We start from the raw sequence: 21,333 nt of genomic DNA, 5'->3' as shown, positions 1-21,333 counted from the left end.
TAAACTGTGAGATGTGGTTTTCTTTGAGAAACGTGTGTGTGTGTGAGATGCACTTTAAAAGCATGTGTCCATCTGATAAGGTTAGAGGGTAAAAACTGTCTGAAGAGTCTGATAACACACATTCACACACAATCGATGACAAGCTTCATAGAGCACATACATTCACCACACATTACTGAATAAAACACTGAATAAAAATGTTATTCTCATTTTTTCCTTAGAATTAAAATTTGTATTATCATATAGGCTACTCTTTTGCTACAAGAAATCGTGTCTTTGTGCCATGGTCCTGTCCCAATTGCTGCGTTTGTATAAAACACATCAAATATGCCCTTGTTTATGTTCAGCAAGCCAGTGTAGCTGAACGTGCTTCGATATGAAAAGCAACCATATTGTACTGATTGAGTCCAGCTGAGTGCTTCTGTAGTTTTGCAAAGAGCTCCCGATGTAAAATGATCAAAAATATTGAGCCGGATATGTCCCACGGGCGGTCACTCGAGTAGACTGATTTCATCTCTTAAATTAAATTACACAGTCTTTCATTATTAATTGCATGTGCCAGGTTTGATGTCAACGGCGATCCAACCAACGCCATCAGACCCCCAGAAAACAAACTGGTTGGGTGTAGTTAAAACATGGTAACCACCACAAATTAACCAGGGTATTTGTAGTCAAACTGAGGTTATTCAAATGGCAATTAATCTAACAAATAAAACACGGTTACTACACTTTTAATAAGAACATGTAATGAAATATATTATAATAATATGGTTTATTTTCGTAAATGTAGTTTCAGCTAAATTCTTTTAAAGGCCCAATGTGTCATATTTTTGGAGGAACTACTGACAGAAATGCAATATATTATACAAACCCATGTGTTGAAAGGTATGTTAAGACATTACTTAATGATGCGTTATGTTTCTATTGCCTTAGAATGAGCTATTTCTATCTACATACAGCGCGGGTCCCCTTACAAGGAACTCGCCATTTTGTTTCTACAGTAGCCCTGAACGGACAAACTCCTCTAGAGTCTCCTCTAGAACTGCACTACAGCGCACGTTTGTTAATCTCCTTTGGAAAAGAAGCGAAAAAACGACGACATCTTTGTCTCGTGAGAGCCGGCGCAGTGTTTCTAAACGGAGGGGTGGAGTGAGCAGTTGGTTGCAATTCACAACCTCACTGCTAAATGCCGCTAAAATCCCCACATTGCTCCTTTAAGTCACACGTTTAGAAACAATAGTAAACGACAACGGAATTTAGTTCATTGTACATAACTACATAACGTACATGTATGCAGTTCATTTAGGTCCTGTCCACACGAACACGGGTATTTTCAAAACTGTTTTGCTATGCGATTTGGCTGTTCGTCCACACGCTTACGCACTTCTCGATCACTGAAACCGAACGTTCTTGAAAACACCTGCCAGGGTGAGGATTTTTAAAACTAGTGTCGTCGCGTAGACCGTGAAACCGGAGATTTGGTGTGTGATGTTGGAATGCGTGCAGCTATCTTCTTTGTTTGATGTCAGATTCCAGACTTCTGATTGGCCAACAAGGCTTTAGTTTTTTTAGGTGTTTTTGGGCGAAGAATGAAATACATTTATAAAAATACCCGTGCACGTGTGGGCAAGGCCTTAATTTAAGACTTAGTTAATGTATCTTTGTTGTTTCTTTTGTCTTTGATTGAAGCTTAATGGTTAAAGATCTTAATGGTTAAAGATCACTTAAGTGTGACCCAGACATATGACATCACAACCCCGAGCACAACTCCTGACCTCAGGTTGCAGCATGCCACCTCTCATCGGTCATTCGCACATCACTGTCATTTAAAAATAACCTTTCTCAAATTCAGATTAACATGAAACAAAGGCTTTGCTCTGGTTTGTGTTGCATGGCTGTGTTGTGTATATAGGGATCAGATGCTTTACTTTTATTACTCATGTCTGGGCTTTTGGTCACACTGGGGAAGAATGTTGGAACTGTTTGACCACACACATACACTCACTCACACTCACACATCCAGTTTTTCTTGTGCATGTTAATTCTTAACAAGCTTGTTGTAAAATCCATGAGTGACGCAATAGATAAGATTAGTCCTGAAGCCTGTATTTTGTTAAGGATAATGTGTTGAGAAACAGACCTGCACACTCCCACATTCTTCAGACTTTTTGCATGACCTTTTCTATTATCAGTGTGATAACACTGTTCTTGGGATAGAGAGAAAAAACCTCACTGTCATCCGTCTACATAGACAATATGTAAACTGAAACAGAGCCTGATGAGTGAATCATTATTAGAGTTTTATATAGACGTGCTTTCGACTTGGGTCAGCAAGCATATACCCAGAAGGCAACAGCATAGCAATGCACTGAAAACACAATGAACACCGTAGACACAAAGCTGGGGGCAAGGTACAATTGCGGAGAATAAAACGTAAACATGTTAAACCAGTATACTGTATAACCAACAGAGCATTTTGGTACTGAGTCGACGTTCAGGACCTAATTCTACAGTATGTGTGAGTGTGACATGAAACAGGAAGCGTTTCTGGACCACAGTTAATTACGTCTTGCAAAATGGTCTGCAATATGCAAATAGGTGGGCGTGGCTAACCCATGTGTCATGCTTCGGCACTTTAGACATGTGGCAATGAAAGATTGAGAAAGATAAACACAGAGTTTAAAAAAAAAATGTAAAATGTATTGTTACTTTGACAAAAAATCTGCATCCTTTGGAACACACCGTAAACCCACATGTAACAACGCCTTAGCAACTGCATAGCAACACACCCTAGCAACCCAGAAAACCTTAACTTAGTGCACAATGCATGTTGTTTTTCAAGTGCACAGGACCATATCGAAGTCATATGTATTAAGCAAGTTTCAATGTTGCCAAGTCAATGATGTGAAACTTTAATACGAATAAAATGGGAGAATCATTGGGTGCAACCGTGCAGATTCAATTGTAATTAACTGTTTTTATTGATACTTTTTTTTAGTATCAATTGCATTTTATGGAGGATTCACTTTTTAATAGAGCTCAGAGGAAATGCATTCTGGAAATTACAGCCACAGATGAAGATGTACATGCGACGATGCGTTAGATTCAGGTTTTCTTGCTCGCCTGTAAATCGCTGTGATGCTTTACATTGTTGGAGTCAGAGCCATTGAGAGAGAGAGTTGCGCCAACGGAAGTTCAAAATTTCAAAAAGATTCACGGAGCCTTCAGAAAGTTCCAGGAAGTTGTGTTTTCTCTTTAAATCCTCAGTCTGTTAGTCGCAGGTCCATGCGTTACTAGTAACTTCTGGAAGTATTGAGAGCCTCTCATGAACCGCCATTGCTGTGAAAAAACATTTCCATTGGAGTCAACGGAGTCCGGTTGTGTCTCTGCATCAGTTGATTTAATCTGATCTTTATTTAAAAGTGAGCTGTAATGAGAAAGACACACCGGATCGGTTTCATCCCGTCCGCGTGTTGACTCGGATCAGATTCACCTCTTTGTTACGGGACACCAACAGAGAGATTGGATTCCATTGAGAGCCATCCTTCAATTCAAGATCAGAGAGAGAGAGAGAGAGAGAGAGAGAGAGAGAGAGAGAGAGAGAGAGAGAGAGAGAGAAGGGGGAGCAACTGAAAGACGGACAGCGTAAAAGACTGTATCTGTGATGTTAATTCTTCTTTAATGGTTAATTAATGTCAACCACCTTCTGGAAGATTCTGATGGTTTACACCTGCAGAGCTCACACGGCTATCTCATTTACACCTGCCAGAGAGAGAGAGAGAGAGAGAGAGAGAGAGAGAGAGAGAGAGAGAGAGGAAAGTAAAGGCTCATGTTGTTGGTTTTGTTTTGTTTTGTTGATGTGTTGTACTGAGAGTGATGGAGAGAGTCTAATTGAGCTGCACCATCTGCTCACACCGGAGACCCGCGTCTCGCTCTCTTCCTCTGAAAGTGGAGCTCAGATCTTCCACCAGCTCAAACGAGTCTCCATGGAGTTGCCATGGAGATGAGGTTTGTTTCAGCTCAATTAGCCTAGATCTTTTAAACAAGGATCAGATCAACTTAACAAGATTAACAACTGCACACACACACACACCTGTGAAGAAACATCACACTTGGATTCTCCAAGCTATAAATGTTGTTGTTTTTTTCGAGAAAAAGCTCAGGAAGATGCTCAAGATGTTTGAAATGGCTCTGATTTGCCAATACGCCATAGTCAGGTCAGTTTAAAATGTTATCAAATCACTGTTATTACTATTGTAACTATAGTTTAATCATATTTGTGACCATGCTTGTGAAAACACAAAGTTATTATTTTTGTGATTTATCGTTTTCTACAAAATAAAAACATTATATGTGATGTCAAGCATTGGGTTTCTCAAACTTTTCCGTTGTAAGGCCCCTTTTGTAGAGTGCATTGCTTTGTGCCCCCCCCAAATAAAGAATTGTAATCTTAAACTTCGATTTTTAATTAAACCAAAAACCAATTCAGTTACACAAAGTTGGAACATCAATTATTTTGGTTGGCCGTCTTATTTTTCCGATGTTTGATAACATAAAATCTGTCTGTATAACATAAAATGCCACAAAATCTGTGCCCCCCCGGATCCATTTTGGCCCCCAGTTTGAGAATCACCGATGTAAAGAACAATCTGTATATATAGACTGACTAATGTCGTGTCAAAAATTGGAATCATAGTGAAATTAATTTTGTTATTTTATAATTACATTGTGAGACTTTAACCTGAATTTCACAGACAGGGTCACATTTGTTTTAAAATTATGGTTATACCAAGACAAAGCTTTAGAAGATTCAATTTCTCAACGATGAATAATATTTTGAAAAATTACATAAAGGGTATATGCACACATTTATTTATATTGAACACATATATAATAAACAAAGCTTACAGTGCAATAATAAATAAGTCATTCCGAAGTCTCGAGAGAATTTGCGAGATTTCCTGTGTTCACAGTCAGGATTTGTTTGAAAATGTGTGGTGTGCCGTCTTCCTCACATTCCTACACATTATAGGAGCAAATTGATCATATCTTTTCTGCTCATGTTTGTGGTCTCTCACCGTTTAAAACTCTTATAAGATTAAAACAAATATGTGACTGTGGCCCCAGCATAAGTCACAAGTCATGTAAGATCAAGTAATGACGGTGTATCCCATCAGAACAAAGGCAGTGGATGATGTTGAGGTGCAAAATGATTCGTGCGGCCTGTGGCTCCCAACGCTCGTCTTAATAAAGAGATTATATTTGCATGGCAAATCAAGCTCAGAGCGACTCATTGGTTCTTTGGCAGTCGTTGTGTGTGCACGTTGGCAATTAGACCCACATCATGTGGCTGAAGCTAAACCCCAAACCAACAATCTCAATCTCCTGAAAATAACCCTCTAAAAGTCATCATCTTCTCTCATCATCCTCTAGTTAGACGTTTAACCAGCTGAACCTGCTGAAGTTATTTGAGTCAATATTCCGCAAAGCTAAAGCTGCAGTTTTTCGGTTGAAGCCCATAGACACCACATTCAAATATATAAATTCACATTATCTGATGAAAATGTGAGAGGTACAACTCGTAAGAGGCCTGGTTGCTAGAGCACTGCTTTTTGATTTGTGTTTCTGATGTTCTGGTCTTTGGTGCTCTACTTCTGTGTACTAGTCTGTGGTATTTTACTACGCTTCCAGCATTTGCCAGACAAAAATTGGTCCAGTCACACACAAAATAAAGGTGCTTAAAAGGTTCTTCAAAGCGATGCCATAGAATAACTATTTTTTGTTCCTCGAAGAACCATTCAGCCACAGGTTCTTTAAAGAACCATCTCTTTCTTACTTCTTTATAATCCGAAGAACCTTTTGTGAAACGGAAAGGTTCTTCAAATGTTAACGGTTCTTTATGGAACCAAACGGTTCTTGGCATGGGAGAACATATTGAAGCACCTTTTTGCATTTTGAAAAGTAACATCACGACTCTCTGTGGCACGCATTGGGTGGGAGGTCTACAATGTAAGCTTTGAAAGGATATTGCATGAATTCATGGTTATATTAAGTTTAATAGTAAAAGTTTTTTTTTACAATTTGTGTAGCAACAGGTTTACTGCAAATATTTAAGCTATTGTTACCATTGTAAAACCATGGTAAATTCTTTTCGTGTCAAAAATATGGTTACTCGACTTTTACTCCATTATTGCCCTGGATGTTTTTATTCCATATGACCAAACTCTCTTTTAAAATTCACTGCTTAACATGCGGTGATACTGTAACATGAAAGCGTCTGGTTGTTAACACATCTTGTAAAGTAATATTACTACTGTTGTAACCCCCCGGCCCCCTCCGTAGTCACGGGTTAGACTGGCAGACAGAGGCCGAGGGTTTAATGAGCTGTCAACAGGGCCGCAACAGACTGGATGTCGACGTTCCAGCGAAACAGCTCTTGAGAATGACTGGGTACATTTTAATTGGGTTGATTTTATTCAAGCATTTCAGAAGAGTTCCCATTCTCGCCTCACTTCTATGAGGTGGAGACGTAAGGACTTCTGCTGAGACACAACTACCGTTAAAGCGGCTTCAGTTGAGTTTTACTGGTTCAAGTCGGTCTCCAAACCTAAAGAAAAGCAGAGAATGCTGGGATATTTATCTCTTCTCGTCCTACATAATTATTCTGTTGGCGAGTTGCTTGGCACAAGGACAAAATTTAGCATAATTTATGCATGGCTGTCGTCGGTTTTTGAAAAACGGTTCGGTTGTAGCATCGCACACACCGGAGGCCCTCCAGAGATCCGTCTGAAAGAGAAGAGTTGCTTAGAAGTTTACGATCATATCTGCATTTGTTATTATGCACCGGCTGAGCGCGGACAGGACGGAGGCTTAACGCACCGTTTCACTGCCTCTCACTTCGAGCTTGTGCGATTTACAATCTCGCCAAAGATGAAAAGATGAAAATATTACTCAATAAAGGCCCGCAAGAGGAGAAAGCCGCATTCTGTTGTGGATTGCTTTTAAATTTGAATGGAGAAGATGTTATTCAGACAGAGGCTTGCGTTCCCCACAGACCATCAAAGGACAGACTTGTAAAGCGAAAAGAAAAAGGATAAAATGCAAAGATGAGAATACGAGATATAGTGCTTTTGTGCGTGTTGGTGAATATACAGGTAAAATAACTTTCTTTGACGTGTGCCTGTCTTCTCCTCTACAATTATTTATTGACCTTTCTGAGCCAATCGTATCGCACCTTACGCTGCCATGGAGACAACCAGCTTCCAGTTACCTTGACTCCCATTTTCATCCATTGCCAGAAATGGCACTTTTACGGTTCACAACATACTCGACACTTGGGATAATAACACATTGTGCTGAGTTTTAGCTAATACCCAATATATCCTGCGACACAGCAAAACTCTAGTGGTGCCAAAAGAATTTCCTGCCACATCTGAACAACCGACAAACAACACCATTCGGATACTTGATGTTCATTTCCATTTTTTATTTGATACATTTACTGTATAATGAGGAAATGTCTCATTGGCTCTTGAGTGTGAAAATAACAATCGACTGTGCTTTCCTTCATTATACAAATAATTTTCTGCCTTAACTTTGCTGTGATTAATGGCTGTACTTTTCAATGGCGAGCTGTTGTCTCCAAAATAATGTTTTATCTCAATGAGATAGAATCACTGTGGTTAAAACTGTTGCATACAGAGATTTCACTTTCTTATGCCGAGAGTTGGCCGTACCTGGTTCCTCCTGACCAAAACTTGACCTTTGCTCAAGGACACCCCAACCCTCGTTCAGATTTAACTTCTTCAACTTTACACATAATACCAAAGTCAGTTTATGGAAGTTGTGCCACTCGGCGGCCATGTTTGCAACGCCTCTGGGCTGTTATTTACATCATAGCAAGTCAACAGTCCTATCTCTTTGAATGGTGGAAATCAGATATTCTAAAATCACAATTAAATAGCATATTTGCGTTCAGTAATTCAACCGTATATGGACTGTACCATAACTTTGCATTGCTAAGCTTAGATTGAGCAAAAATCACCTATTTCCGAGGTCCCTTTTTGCAACTGTGCATGCGCGCAGGCTGGCAAGAGTCTCACGAGAGCCCCGCCCCACAGAATACTCAGTCTTTATTGATTGACGATTGGATCTTACTGGAAGGCGGGGCTTTCTTCACTAGGGCGGCCATATTGAGCAAATATTGATAATTTTAATGGCAGTGGCATTAAGTTTCATATTTATATCACACATTTATCAAATGTAATGTCATTTCAAGGATTCTTCCGCAAAATATTCACCAGAGCTGAGGACATACCTAGAGTCAGCATGAAATCAAAATGGTCAATTCTTATTTTTTATGGAACATTTTAGTAGTTTTAATAAATCATTCATTGGTATACTTTATTACAGTTTTTTATTCCCATAATATTTAATCCAAAACATCAGACGCCACCCCACAAATCATTTTGTTTTAGTTATGACGTGAGGGCGGGGCTATCTTGGACTAGTTTCTGCCCCTCCCCTCCCCTCCCCTCCAGCAAAATGTTGCTTAACAAACACCCAACTTCCGGTGATCCAATCTGTTCCCGACAGACCAAATCAAGTCCCGCCCTACATTTATTTCTCATTTCAGAAGCTTTCACTTTTATATCTGTTCGGTTAGAAGCATTATTCCAAATAACTTTCTCTGTAAATCAGAACAAAGAAAGGTATACACATTTGTGGAGAGTAAATGATGACAGAATTTACATTTTATGGTGAAGTATCACTTTAATGAATGACTGATTCTGCTACTACAGTCTGGGATTGGACTAATAATGTTTTTATTTTGTCCGTCCAATAAGATGGTAGCAGTACTTCAACTATCAATTATAATCTTTTCCAGAGAGTTGAAAAAAATATGTTTTCATAATAAAGGTGAACCAGGCAAGGACTGTGTAAAGTCGTCTTCTTCTTTCTCTCGATTTTGCACTCTTTTTGCACTCTCGCTCTTTCTCTCTTGTGGTCCTCTGGGACAAAAGCAATAACACCTTCTCCTGACGGACATATTGAGCAATAAACTCTCACACCTGCACACACACGCTCTAAACAGTGAGCTTCACCGCCTCTGAGGTGGCGTGCAGCAGAGTCGAATGAGATTATAGAGACACAGAGGATGAACAGATGGAGGCAGAGACGTGTCTGTCTGCAGTGAATGAGCGACAGCTGACATCCTGCTCGGGCCGCTGCGGTCTGCGTCACGTGATCAGAGGGCGAACGATTGGACGCTGGCAGTGATTGAAGGACTCAGCGGCTAATCGGACGCCCCGCGCGGAGGACCATATTGTACCAGCAGCGGGAAGTAATTCAGTAAGACAGACCGAGTGAAGAGCGTGTATCAGGTGTGTCCCGATCAACAGCTGTTTCTCTGTGATTGTGAAGAACTGAGTTACTCGTTCAGTCGCTTAGCAGGTGCCTTTTGTCTGATGAAGTGCACAGAGATGAAACAACACAATCTATCTAAATAAAGAAGAACTAAGACACTACGTTATTGTGGTTGCTAAGGTGTTTTGATGGTTACTAGGGTAGTTGTGCTGTAATTTTTTCTGCTTTTGGTTCTTGGTAGTTACTTACCGACCAAAGTCAAAAGAGCCAAACTTCAAGTCTCTGTGATGTTCAGGTTTCAAGATCATCGACATACTTCAGGTCCCTCATTCACGTCTTTACTATTAGATGTTCAACCCATTTTATTAAAATCAAGTCTTAAACTGGGGTGAAAATGATGTGTGATCGCTCAAAATGTATAACGAACGACATAATTCGTAGTATTATTCACGTCCATAGCGCAAACCGTGCCACAAACAGTGCCAGACGTGATTTGACACTGAAGGTTCTGATAAAACGATGCAACACAATCTCAAGCCAAAAGCAAAACTATTTTACAAGATGGCTAATTTGTAAGATCTCATGTGTACATTTTGGTTTGATTTGTATTCGCTCCAGTTAGGTTTAAGGAATGGGGCTTCAGAAAAAAAATTGTTTCTAGTAGTCGTATGTTTTTGTATGACTCACAACTTATGGATTTATACGAATAAGCCACCTATTAAAATAGTTACGGATTCCTGGGAAGTCAGGTTGAAGGATTTCAAACTATTTAAGAGCAATTGTAATAGTGACGCTTCCCTAGGTTTGTTTGCCGATTTGTTTTTGTTTGTTCATTTTTTCACTTGTTTATTTTTTTATTTTCATTCATTTGTTTGTTTGCATGTTTCTTTATTTGTTTGTTCATTTGTCCCTATGTTTTGTTCATTTGGTCCTTTGTTTGTTTGTTCTCTTGTCTGTCTGGGCTGCGCGCTTCAGTTTGCTGTAGCATGTAGAATATACAAAAGCAAGTGAGGCAGAACAGTCAAATGTCTCCAGCGAGGAAATCAAAACACAAGTCTTGTATATTTGCAAACGCATGGGGTGTGTGGGACTTGGATATTTACTCTTTAATGGTCTGAACATGCGTCAACATCAAACTAGACAAACAGTGACAGAGTTATTTATTTTTCTCTCTGTGTGTGTCTTTGTTATGCTAAACATTCGTGTTTACTAACTGAAGGTTGAATGGTTGAGTTGTGTTTGGGTTTGTCACTGAAGGTATATGCTTTTATAGAAACATTACTTTTAACTTTCTCCAATTTTTTAAATCATGTCAATACAAACAGTTGAATTTTGTTGCCGAATTTATCGTTTTTATATAAAGTAAATAAATCATACATTTAAAATCATATCCACGCAAACAGTTGAATTTTGTTGTCAAATTTATCGTTTTTATATAAAGCAAATAAATCATACATTTAAAATCATATCCACACAAACACTTGAATTTTGTTGTCAAATTTATCGTTTTTATATAAAGTAAATAAATCATACAATTAAAATCATATACACACAAACATTTGATTTTATTTGCCGAATTTATCGTTTTTATATAAAGCAAATAAATCATACATTTAAAATCATATCCACACAAACACTTGAATTTTGTTGTCAAATTTATTGTTTTTATATAAAGTAAATAAATCATACAATTAAAATCATATACACACAAACATTTGATTTTATTTGCCGAATTTATCGTTTTTATATAAAACAAATAAATTATACATTTAAAATCATATCCACACAAACACTTGAATTTTGTTGTCAAATTTATTGTTTTTATATAAAGTAAATAAATCATACAATTAAAATCATATACACACAAACATTTGATTTTATTTGCCGAATTTATCGTTTTTATATAAAGCAAATAAATCATACATTTAAAATCATATCCACACAAACACTTGAATTTTGTTGTCAAATTTATCGTTTTTATATAAAGTAAATAAATCATACAATTAAAATCATATACACACAAACATTTGATTTTATTTGCCGAATTTATCGTTTTTATATAAAGCAAATAAATCATACATTTAAAATCATATCCACACAAACACTTGAAGTTTGTTGTCAAATTTATTGTTTTTATATAAAGTAAATAAATCATACAATTAAAATCATATACACACAAACATTTGATTTTATTTGCCGAATTTATCGTTTTTATATAAAACAAATAAATTATACATTTAAAATCATATCCACACAAACACTTGAATTTTGTTGTCAAATTTATTGTTTTTATATAAAGTAAATTAATCATACAATTAAAATCATATACACACAAACATTTGATTTTATTTGCCGAATTTATCGTTTTTATATAAAACAAATAAATTATACATTTAAAATCATATCCACACAAACACTTGAATTTTGTTGTCAAATTTATTGTTTTTATATAAAGTAAATAAATCATACAATTAAAATCATATACACACAAACATTTGATTTTATTTGCCGAATTTATCGTTTTTATATAAAGCAAATAAATCATACATTTAAAATCATATCCACACAAACACTTGAATTTTGTTGTCAAATTTATCGTTTTTATATAAAGTAAATAAATCATACAATTAAAATCATATACACACAAACATTTGATTTTATTTGCCGAATTTATCGTTTTTATATAAAGCAAATAAATCATACATTTAAAATCATATCCACACAAACACTTGAAGTTTGTTGTCAAATTTATTGTTTTTATATAAAGTAAATAAATCATACAATTAAAATCATATACACACAAACATTTGATTTTATTTGCCGAATTTATCGTTTTTATATAAAACAAATAAATTATACATTTAAAATCATATCCACACAAACACTTGAATTTTGTTGTCAAATTTATTGTTTTTATATAAAGTAAATTAATCATACAATTAAAATCATATACACACAAACATTTGATTTTATTTGCCGAATTTATCGTTTTTATATAAAGCAAATAAATCATACATTTAAAATCATATCCACACAAACACTTGAATTTTGTTGTCAAATTTATCGTTTTTATATAAAGTAAATAAATCATACAATTAAAATCATATACACACAAACATTTGATTTTATTTGCCGAATTTATCGTTTTTATATAAAGCAAATAAATCTCACATTTAAAATCATATCCACACAAACACTTGAAGTTTGTTGCCGAATTAATCGTTTTTATATAAAGCAAATAAATCTCACATTTAAAATCATATCCACACAAACACTTGAAGTTTGTTGCCGAATTAATCGTTTTTATATAAAGCAAATAAATCGTACATTTAAAATCGTATCCACGCAAACAGTTGAATTTTGTTGCCGAATTAATCGTTTTTATATAAAGCAAATAAATCATACATTTAAAATCATATCCACACAAACACTTGAATTTTGTTGTCAAATTTATCGTTTTTATATAAAGTAAATAAATCATACAATTAAAATCATATACACACAAACATTTGATTTTATTTGCCGAATTTATCGTTTTTATATAAAGCAAATAAATCATACATTTAAAATCGTATCCACACAAACAGTTGAATTTTGTTGCCGAATTAATCGTTTTTATATAAAGCAAATAAATCATACATTTAAAATCATATCCACACAAACAGTTTAATTTTGCTGCCGTATTTATTATTTTTATATACATTTTACAATACACTTTTTGTACAAGGTGTCACACGGCTCCATATACACATCTACATACATGGTAACATTTATTGTTTTTTAAAAGTCCTGCCATAGAATGCTTGTTCCACCCAGAATAAAAACTCATGCAAAGAGTATCTTGAGCGCTGGCAATTGTTCATTATAATGTTTTCTCTAGCAAAACTACATTTGGATTTTCTGAAAGACATTCCGGTACAAGACAGTGAATGTGCATTGATGAAAACAGCCAAAAAGACGATTCAGTATGAAAAAAAGTTCGAGATTCAGGTTGGTCAGTACAGGGGAACCATTATATTCACCCTCTCATCTGATAGCATTTGTGTGACAGGATTGTGTTACAGTATGTGTGTACGGGAATGGAGCTCATCCTAATGAAAGCTTTTGTCGCCCCACAGAGCACACCGTTCCAACCAACACACCCTGATGGTTATCATGATATGTACACCGTCCTACACACACACACACACACATTTAATGATGTCCAGATAAGAATGTGTGCCAGCAGCAAGAGTTCTTCTCAATGCTTGTCCTCCTTCTGTGTCACTTCTTGAACATCTGATCCAGTGACTTTTGTGTTTCCACCTGTCTTGTGTGATGCGCATCTCCCTGTTTTGATGTCAGTTTTCAGACGGCTCTGGACATATTTCTGTCTTTATCCCAACTACACCACAAGGGCTTTGAGTCTGGTCTACTTTTCAATTTACTCTGACCATGAACTGCATACAGGGCCAGGCATGTAGAGTGACCTACTACAGTTCGTTCTGTTATCTTAGAGGATACACTCCTAAAAATGGTTCCTAAAACTTGTCATGCTGTGTTGTTCTTGCACAACAGGACCTATAGATTTTTTTTATGGGATCGGTGTGAATAACAATTTCAACACCCATATTTGTGAAAAGGCTAGTTTACCAAAAATGGAAATTCTGCCAACATTTTCACCCTTAAGCTGTTCCAAACTTTATGAATTTATTTTTCTTTGCTGAACGCAAAGAAAGAAGGTATTCTGAAGAATGTTTGTAACCGAAGAACTCTGGGGCACCATCGACTACCATGGAAGAAAAACTACTATGGAACAGTTTCCCACACACTTCAAAATATCTTCTTTGTGTCGACAGAAAAAAATAAATGTATTCAGGTTTGGATCAACTGGAGGGTGTTAATCGATGACGGAATCTTTCCCTTTAGGACTTGTAAATGTGGTTTATTTGTAACACAAACTATGTATTTTATGATAAAATTACCACTTTCCTGCCAGACTAGATCATGAAGAACTCATTGTGGCAACCTGGTCCCAGGAGAAGCCCATAGATTCATGAGAGTTGTCTCAGCCAATCGGATTCATTTTTTTGTGCACTTCTCATTATTTTGTCTCACTTAGGCTGTAGATAAATATCTGAGAAAGTCAGAAAAGCAACACTCATTAAATAACGTCTTCATTAATGTGTGCGTGTTGTACTAATGGAAATGCGATATACTGTAGCTCTTCCGTGTGCCAAGAGTGTGTGTTTTTAAGATCAATCTTAATTCCCCACTGAACGTGTTGTGTTGTGTGTGTGTGTGTGTGTGTGTGTGTGTGTGTGTGTGTGTTGAGCATATGTTGACGCAGGCGAGCCTGTGACCTTAAATGTTTTCCTGTGGTAATTTTATTTTGAAGAAGACCCAAAACTAGCTTCTGAGCTTCTGAACGTGCTTGCGCGGCTGCTTCCCAAGTCTGGCGTCGGTCCCCAACTGAAGGAAATTTCGTTTCGTTTAATGTGGAGGAAATAATTTTGTTTTGAAGAGCGAGCGAGAGTGAGAGAGAGAGAGAAATAGTTGGGTAAAATCACACAAGAGGTGCAACTGGATGTGATAATTTCTGAAAAATCTCACCCTCATTTATAGAAAGCACTGAGAAGTCCTAAACCGCAGCTAACCATGTGCTGCCACTTTTGGGTGTGTGTGTGCAAGTGTCATTTTTCACAGCTCCCTCTTTCTCTCTCCCATGTGGTGTCTGTGCATCTTTATTCAGAAAAACCTGAATCTTACTAAAAGTATGTGACAGTTAAGTCGGCGAGCAAAACAGCCCAATGCACCCGCTGACGATAGGGAATCTGGGCACAAAAAGACCAGCGATTGCGCTGACACTGGGGATTCAAGCATCGTCTGCTAGCCTCTTCTGCATCTCCCAGCATGCCCCTCTTTTCTCTGATTGGTCCATCCATCTATCACAGCCTGCAATGCATTTTTGAGAAGATTTTTTGCATTTTGCTGACAAAATCGTATTCTTTGGTTGTTGTGTATTGTTATACTTGTGATGTCCTCATTGAAACCAAATCTGATTTTAGTGATCCTTATTTGTCTCCAGGGTTAGGTTTTGGCTATAGTGAATATTGCGGAAATATTCCAGAGACTTTAACTTGAGCTAACTGAATTCTTCAGATGTTTTTATGGAAGAACAACAAAAATATTTCCGGTGGTCATGTCTCCCGGAGTCTGTTTCCAGTAGAAACTCTACATCCCCCCCGTGCGTCGCTATTTGGTCATTCAAATCCCCCTCGAGATTTCAAGCCTGAGGAATCCGTAAACATCAACACCTATTCATATCCACCGCGGCGAGCCGAGCGCACCCAAATACCACAGGAGCCTTTATCAGGAAGACCACAAAACAACAGAAGGAAAAGAACGAGAGAGAAAGAGAGAGAGAGATCCACCCATCATTATATGGCCTGAAAACATCTCCACATGGTAACGTGTGTGAGGGCAGATATGTGTCAGTTGTGAATGAAGTGCCGTCTGTCTGTTTAGCATCATAATTTGATGTTTTTAGACATTTGAGACCTAATTAACAGCACGGCTAAGGTGCAATGCATCATGGGAGTTCTCACCTCGCTTCCCACAAAGAAATGTGCAGCAATTTAAGCATTTAGTATTCTATAAGCCGAGGCAAGTCTACTTTTCAGTCCACCTACGATGATTGAAAATGTCCTCGTCATGTTGACCTTCGACCTTGGACATTCCAATGCTGTCATCAACTGGCCAAAGCAATGCTTCTTAGTTTTTGAGGAAAGATGTGTTCGAAAGAGCCGTACATTTGTTTGGTTAAAAATAGACCAACAAATTGCGTTTTTTGACCAAATCAAAATGATTACAATAAAGTAATTTTGCAACAAAATTTTGTGTGACAACATTTGTCTTTGTAACTTAAGCGCATAAACCTGCAGTTTCATGATTCAAACAGAGATGGTGCCAGAGAGTCAAAGATTGCAGAGGGAAAAAAAACGCTAGCTTTGCTAACAGTATGCTGTGTTTTATTTCCCGTCAGCTAGTGTGCTAACAAACCGTTGTCTTTGTGTCTTTAGGTGACTGTAGCTGCAAGAACCACTGAGCCGCTGATCTCGAGCGATCTCAATTCTCACGCACCCGGCCGTTCCTAGGAAGAGGAGGAGCCACACCCATATTACCCAATCCAGGACAAGGGGCGGGGCCATGGGGATTGTACGAGTGCTGTTATTGGCCGGTCTGCTGGGCCCTGCAACTCTAGGTGAGTCTTTAGTCGCAACCTACGTGTCAAAAACGTATAAGTGAATGTCATGTGGTTGCACCCATGTAGAATACTGCAGGAATAAAGCGTTAGGGTCATTTCAAACATTGGTAAGAGACGTGAACCATTCAGGAAGAGCCAATAGTGAAATATAATATACGAATGATCACTTATGAGAAGGAAATGCCCTGCACCCTTGCAAGTGCTCACTCATAAGTAAGTAGGGCATAGTGACGTTGAGTTTAATAGCTTTGGAACCGAATATAGGATTGACAGTATGCAAATTGTTATTCAGTCAATATCTACTGCCGGTGTGTTATTACAGGTAGAGTTGACATAGCAAAGCACAAGTGAAGTAGACTGACTGTACTGGTGAAACTGAAGCTGTGTTTCAGTATCATCTTTCCCACAAATCACAGCACGATATACAAAATGAGTCTGGAACGGTCTCTTAATGTGATACGCTGTGATTTTTATGATGATGGGGGTTTCTGTGAGTACCACGGTAAGATATAAACACATATTGGTTCAAATCAAAGGATGATTCTCTAAAAACTTTTTCGTCGACCCTTTTGTGCAGGGCACAAGGGGGTCTGTGCCCCCAAATGATAACGTATTTAATTAACTGTAGAATGTTTTATTTATTCAAAAACATATTCAGTCATACAATGCTGGAACATCGATTCTCTTGGTCTTATTTTTCTGATGTTTGATTTCATAAAATGAATGATAAGTTTCTATATTTCATAAAATGCTACACAATCTGTGGCCCCCCTGGATCCATCTTGGGAACCACGGCTCTTAACAACCCACCATCTCTTTCTCTTCATTCTCTCTTACCTACTAACCTACTTTAAATGAACCAGATGTTTCCTGCTTCATTTAATTCCAGTCCCCGTGTTTAATAGAGCTCGCAATTGATCCCACAAACACAGCAGAGAATAACATTTGTTATTGTTGCATAGAAAAGAAACGAGAACTTCTGCAGAAGGGAAAACATGGAAAGCTCGCGCTTTCACGGAACGGCACACACATCAAATACGGGGCCTGTGGGGCATGTTGAAAGTCATGACGTTTTATCAGACATACAAACAACATGACGTGTGTTTGTTTTGGATCTTGACAGAACTGTGTCACTGTGACGTTGAGCAGGCTTGTTGTAGATCAACTGGGAGCTCGCGTTGCTAGCAACGGAAAGATCATGGGGTTGACTCTCAGGCATCTACCTTGGGACATCTAACAAATGCCCAGTGTAAAAAAACCTGAAATATACTGCAAATGTCAGGTGTGAAATAACACAAGAAACATACATTTTTGGGCACCCCAGCTGCCATAATATTACTCTTTTTTAAACGTTTTTTACGGTGTGAGAGTTTGTTTTGCACAATTGTTCCTGAACAATTCAGGGTCGCTAAACAATAGCAATACCTCCGATAGAGCAATTCACGCTTAAGAGTAAGTACTGAAAATGTAATTATTGTTTTCATTTTTACCTTTTTTTTACCTTTCATTGGTTAATGGATGCTTATGTCAAGAGGGTGTTCTGTTTTAGGTGCTCAGCAGATGGGACATGATGGGATGAAGATTTGTTGCTGTAGGTGGCATCTTGCTAAACTTAAAATCGCATGTGTTTGCCAGTAAAAGAAAAAAAAAAGAGTAACAGCGCCTATAGCCGTGTGGGTAGTGGGCCGACATATAGCGACAGCGTGCTCGCGGCACCCCGAGTTCGATTCCCGTCGCAACGGTCTTGGGCCGGTCCTGATCTCCTATCTCCAGCCCATGCTATCCTGTCAGATCTTCACTGTACTCTTTCATTAACGGCATGATGACAGCTCCCCCAAAAAATGAATTAACAGTCACAGATTTGACATTTTACTTTTTACTACAATTTTATTTCACTGGGATGGAGCATTTTTGGATGAGAGACATAAATAAAGCACCCTTGAGAATACACTTTTCAAAAATCCTGTAAAAAATACAGAAGAATATTGTAAAATAACAGTATTTGATGTCACAGTTTTTTATGTATTCTTGTAACTTTTTCTGTAATTTGAAATTTTTTACTCTATTTGGAAATCGTCTCGGTTACGTATGTAACCTCCGTTCCCTGATGGAGGGAACGAGACGTTGTGTCGACAGAATGGGGTTTGACTTGAGAACCTACCTTCTCTGACTGACTTGAACAGGCCAATGAAAATTGGCGAATGAAATTTGCATGCCGGACTCCGCCCCCGGATATCCGGGTATAAAAGGGAGCCGGCGTGCCGCATTCATTCACCTTTTGTGCTGAGGAGCCTGAGGATCTTGCCCCGACTGCTGCAGCGGGCGGCCAGTGTTGTGGCATGAAGGACACAACGTCTCGTTCCCTCCATCAGGGAACGGAGGTTACATACGTAACCGAGACGTTCCCTTTCTGTCGGTCTCTCGACGTTGTGTCGACAGAATGGGGTTCCTCGGAAAACGCCACAGCGCTGTGCCGCGTCACAATTCCTCGCGAAGCGACGCTGACTGGCCTGGGCGTGTCAGACGTGAGCGCTAAGCATGAATTGCAACCTTCCAGCGGAAGGGAAGGAGTCCAGAGCTTTCAAAAAAGATGGGAGCCCCTTCCACCGGCCGTCACGGACGGCGGCCTAGTTCTCTTAACAGCGAGAAGCCGCCCGGCACCGTAAGGCCACTGGGAAGCGTCATTCCCCCCTGAGGGAACGCGCTACGGAGACCACTTCCTACCGCAGGGAGGAGCTTTAGTGGAGATTCACACACGGTCTCACCGGATAGGGGAGAGCACGTGGGAGACATGCAGACACGAGATGGTGTCGCGAGCAGGTGAAGTACACCTGGGAGAGGTCATGGGCCATCGATTGAGAGCCATTCATGAGAAGACATCAGACGGAACCGCCCTGTGGGGGGGTTACTACGTGTGGAGCACTAGGCCTTGTTTGAGTCACTGCTAGAGCTCAGAAACAGGTCAAGGGAGGCAGGGCTGCTCCGCCGAGGAGTGCTTAGTGATGGATGGAATGCCTACTCTTCGCCCACGTGGGGGGAAGAGGGGAGGCTGGATAGCACCACGTCTCACCTATGGAGGAGTGCTATCGCAGGCGTACGCCCACCGGCTGCCGGACTTACCTGGCGGTGCTTCGTAAGACTCTGGCTGATACCGGTTCCACGCGGAGGCTGTAGAACCTCGCGAAGGTGCCGGGCGTAGCCCAACCCGCAGCTCTACATACGTCTGCCAGAGGGGCGCTCTGAGCCAGTGCCCACGAGGAGGCCACACCCCTGGTGGAGTGTGCCCTCACTGCAAGCGGGCACGGGAGATCCTGTGATCGGTAAGCCATCGATGGCGTCCACGATCCAGCGCGCCAACCTCTGTTTGGAGACAGCCCTCCCCTTGTGCTGACCTCCCAAAACAGACAAACAAGCTGCTCAGAGCTCCAGACGCCCTGCGTGCAGTCCAGGCAGAGGCGCAGCGCGCGCACTGGACACAACACGGAAGGGGTTGGGTCTTCCTCCCGATAAGGGAGCGCCTGCAGGTTCACCACCTGGTCCCGAAAGGGAGTGGTGGGAACTTCGGGCACGTAGCCAGGCCGGGGTCTCAGGATAACGTGAGATTGACCAGGCCCGAACTCTAGGCAATCCGTGGCCACGAAAAATGCATGTAGGTCCCCTACCCTCTTGGCGAGCGCCGCTAGGAGAGCCGTCTTCATCGAGAGATGAGAAAAAGCGGCATCTCTGAGGGGCTCGAAGGGGGGCCTCTGGAGGCCCGCCAGGACCACATTGAGGTCCCAAGAGGGAACGGAGCGCGGACGGGCCGGATTCAGCCTTCTCGCGCCCCTCAGGAACCTAATGACCAGGTCGTGCTGTCCCAGAGACTTCCCACTAACTGGCCTGTGATGAGCGGCAATTGCGGCTACATACACCGTCAGCGTGGAAGGGGAGAGATTGCTCTCGAGTCTCGACTGCAGGAAGGACAGCACGCTCCCGATCGAGCATATCCGTGGGTCTTCTCCACGAGAAGAACACCAGGACGAGAAGAGGCGCCACTTAAAAGCGTATAACCGCCTCGTGGCTGGGGCCCTAGCCTGAACAATGGTCTCTACCACCGCTGGGGGTAGACCACTCAGGATCTCCTCGTCCCGTCCAGGGGCCAGACATGGAGGTTCCAGAGGTCTGGACTCGGATGCCACAACGTGCCCTTCCCCTGAGAAAGGAAGTCCTTCGTCAGGGGAATCGGCCAGGGGGGAGTTGTCGTCAGGAGCATTAGCTCCGAGAACCAAGTCCGGTTGGGCCAGTAAGGCGCAACTAGTAGCACTTGATGCTCCTCTTCCCTGACTTTGCACAAGACGTGTGCAATGAGGCTCACTGGGGGGAAGGCGTACTTCCGCTTGTCCCGCGGCCAGCTGTGCGCCAGGGCATCCGTGCCGAGGGGGCCCTCGGTCAGGGAGTACCAAAGCGGGCAATGGGTGGTGTCCAGGGAGGCGAACAGGTCCACCTGTGCCTGCCCGAACTGCACCCAAATGAGCTGGCGCGGGGGTGGAGCCGCCACTCTCCGCGGGGCGTCGACTGACGAGAGAGCGCATCGGCTGTCTGGTTCAGGTCGCCCGGGATGTGCGTGGCTAACAGAGACTTGGTCACCTGCTGGCTCCACAGGAGGAGGCGTCGGGCGAGTTGCGATAGCTGCCGTGAACGAATACCACCCTGTCGGTTGATATATGCCCCGGCAGTCATGC

At 40.4% G+C, this 21,333-nt stretch overlaps 1 protein-coding gene across 8 annotated transcripts in view; it reads left to right on the top strand.

Moving 5' to 3' along the window:
* Positions 1-21,333, top strand: part of LOC306894502 (adhesion G protein-coupled receptor L3) — a 189,593-nt gene that overhangs the window by 36,799 nt on the left and 131,461 nt on the right. For all 8 annotated transcript variants that reach the window (XM_079457124.1, XM_079457123.1, XM_079457122.1 and 5 more), the window contains exon 2: positions 16,428-16,609. In XM_079457124.1, coding sequence (XP_079313250.1) covers positions 16,555-16,609 — 55 coding nt within the window. In that variant the 5' untranslated portion in view covers positions 16,428-16,554. The remainder of the gene's footprint in view (positions 1-16,427; positions 16,610-21,333) is intronic.

Source organism: Barbatula barbatula (genome assembly GCF_947034865.1).
Source record: "Barbatula barbatula genome assembly, chromosome: 1".
Taxonomy (NCBI): domain Eukaryota; kingdom Metazoa; phylum Chordata; class Actinopteri; order Cypriniformes; family Nemacheilidae; genus Barbatula; species Barbatula barbatula.
Note: the sequence above shows the minus strand (reverse complement) of the source record. Positions and strands in the feature narration are given on the sequence as shown.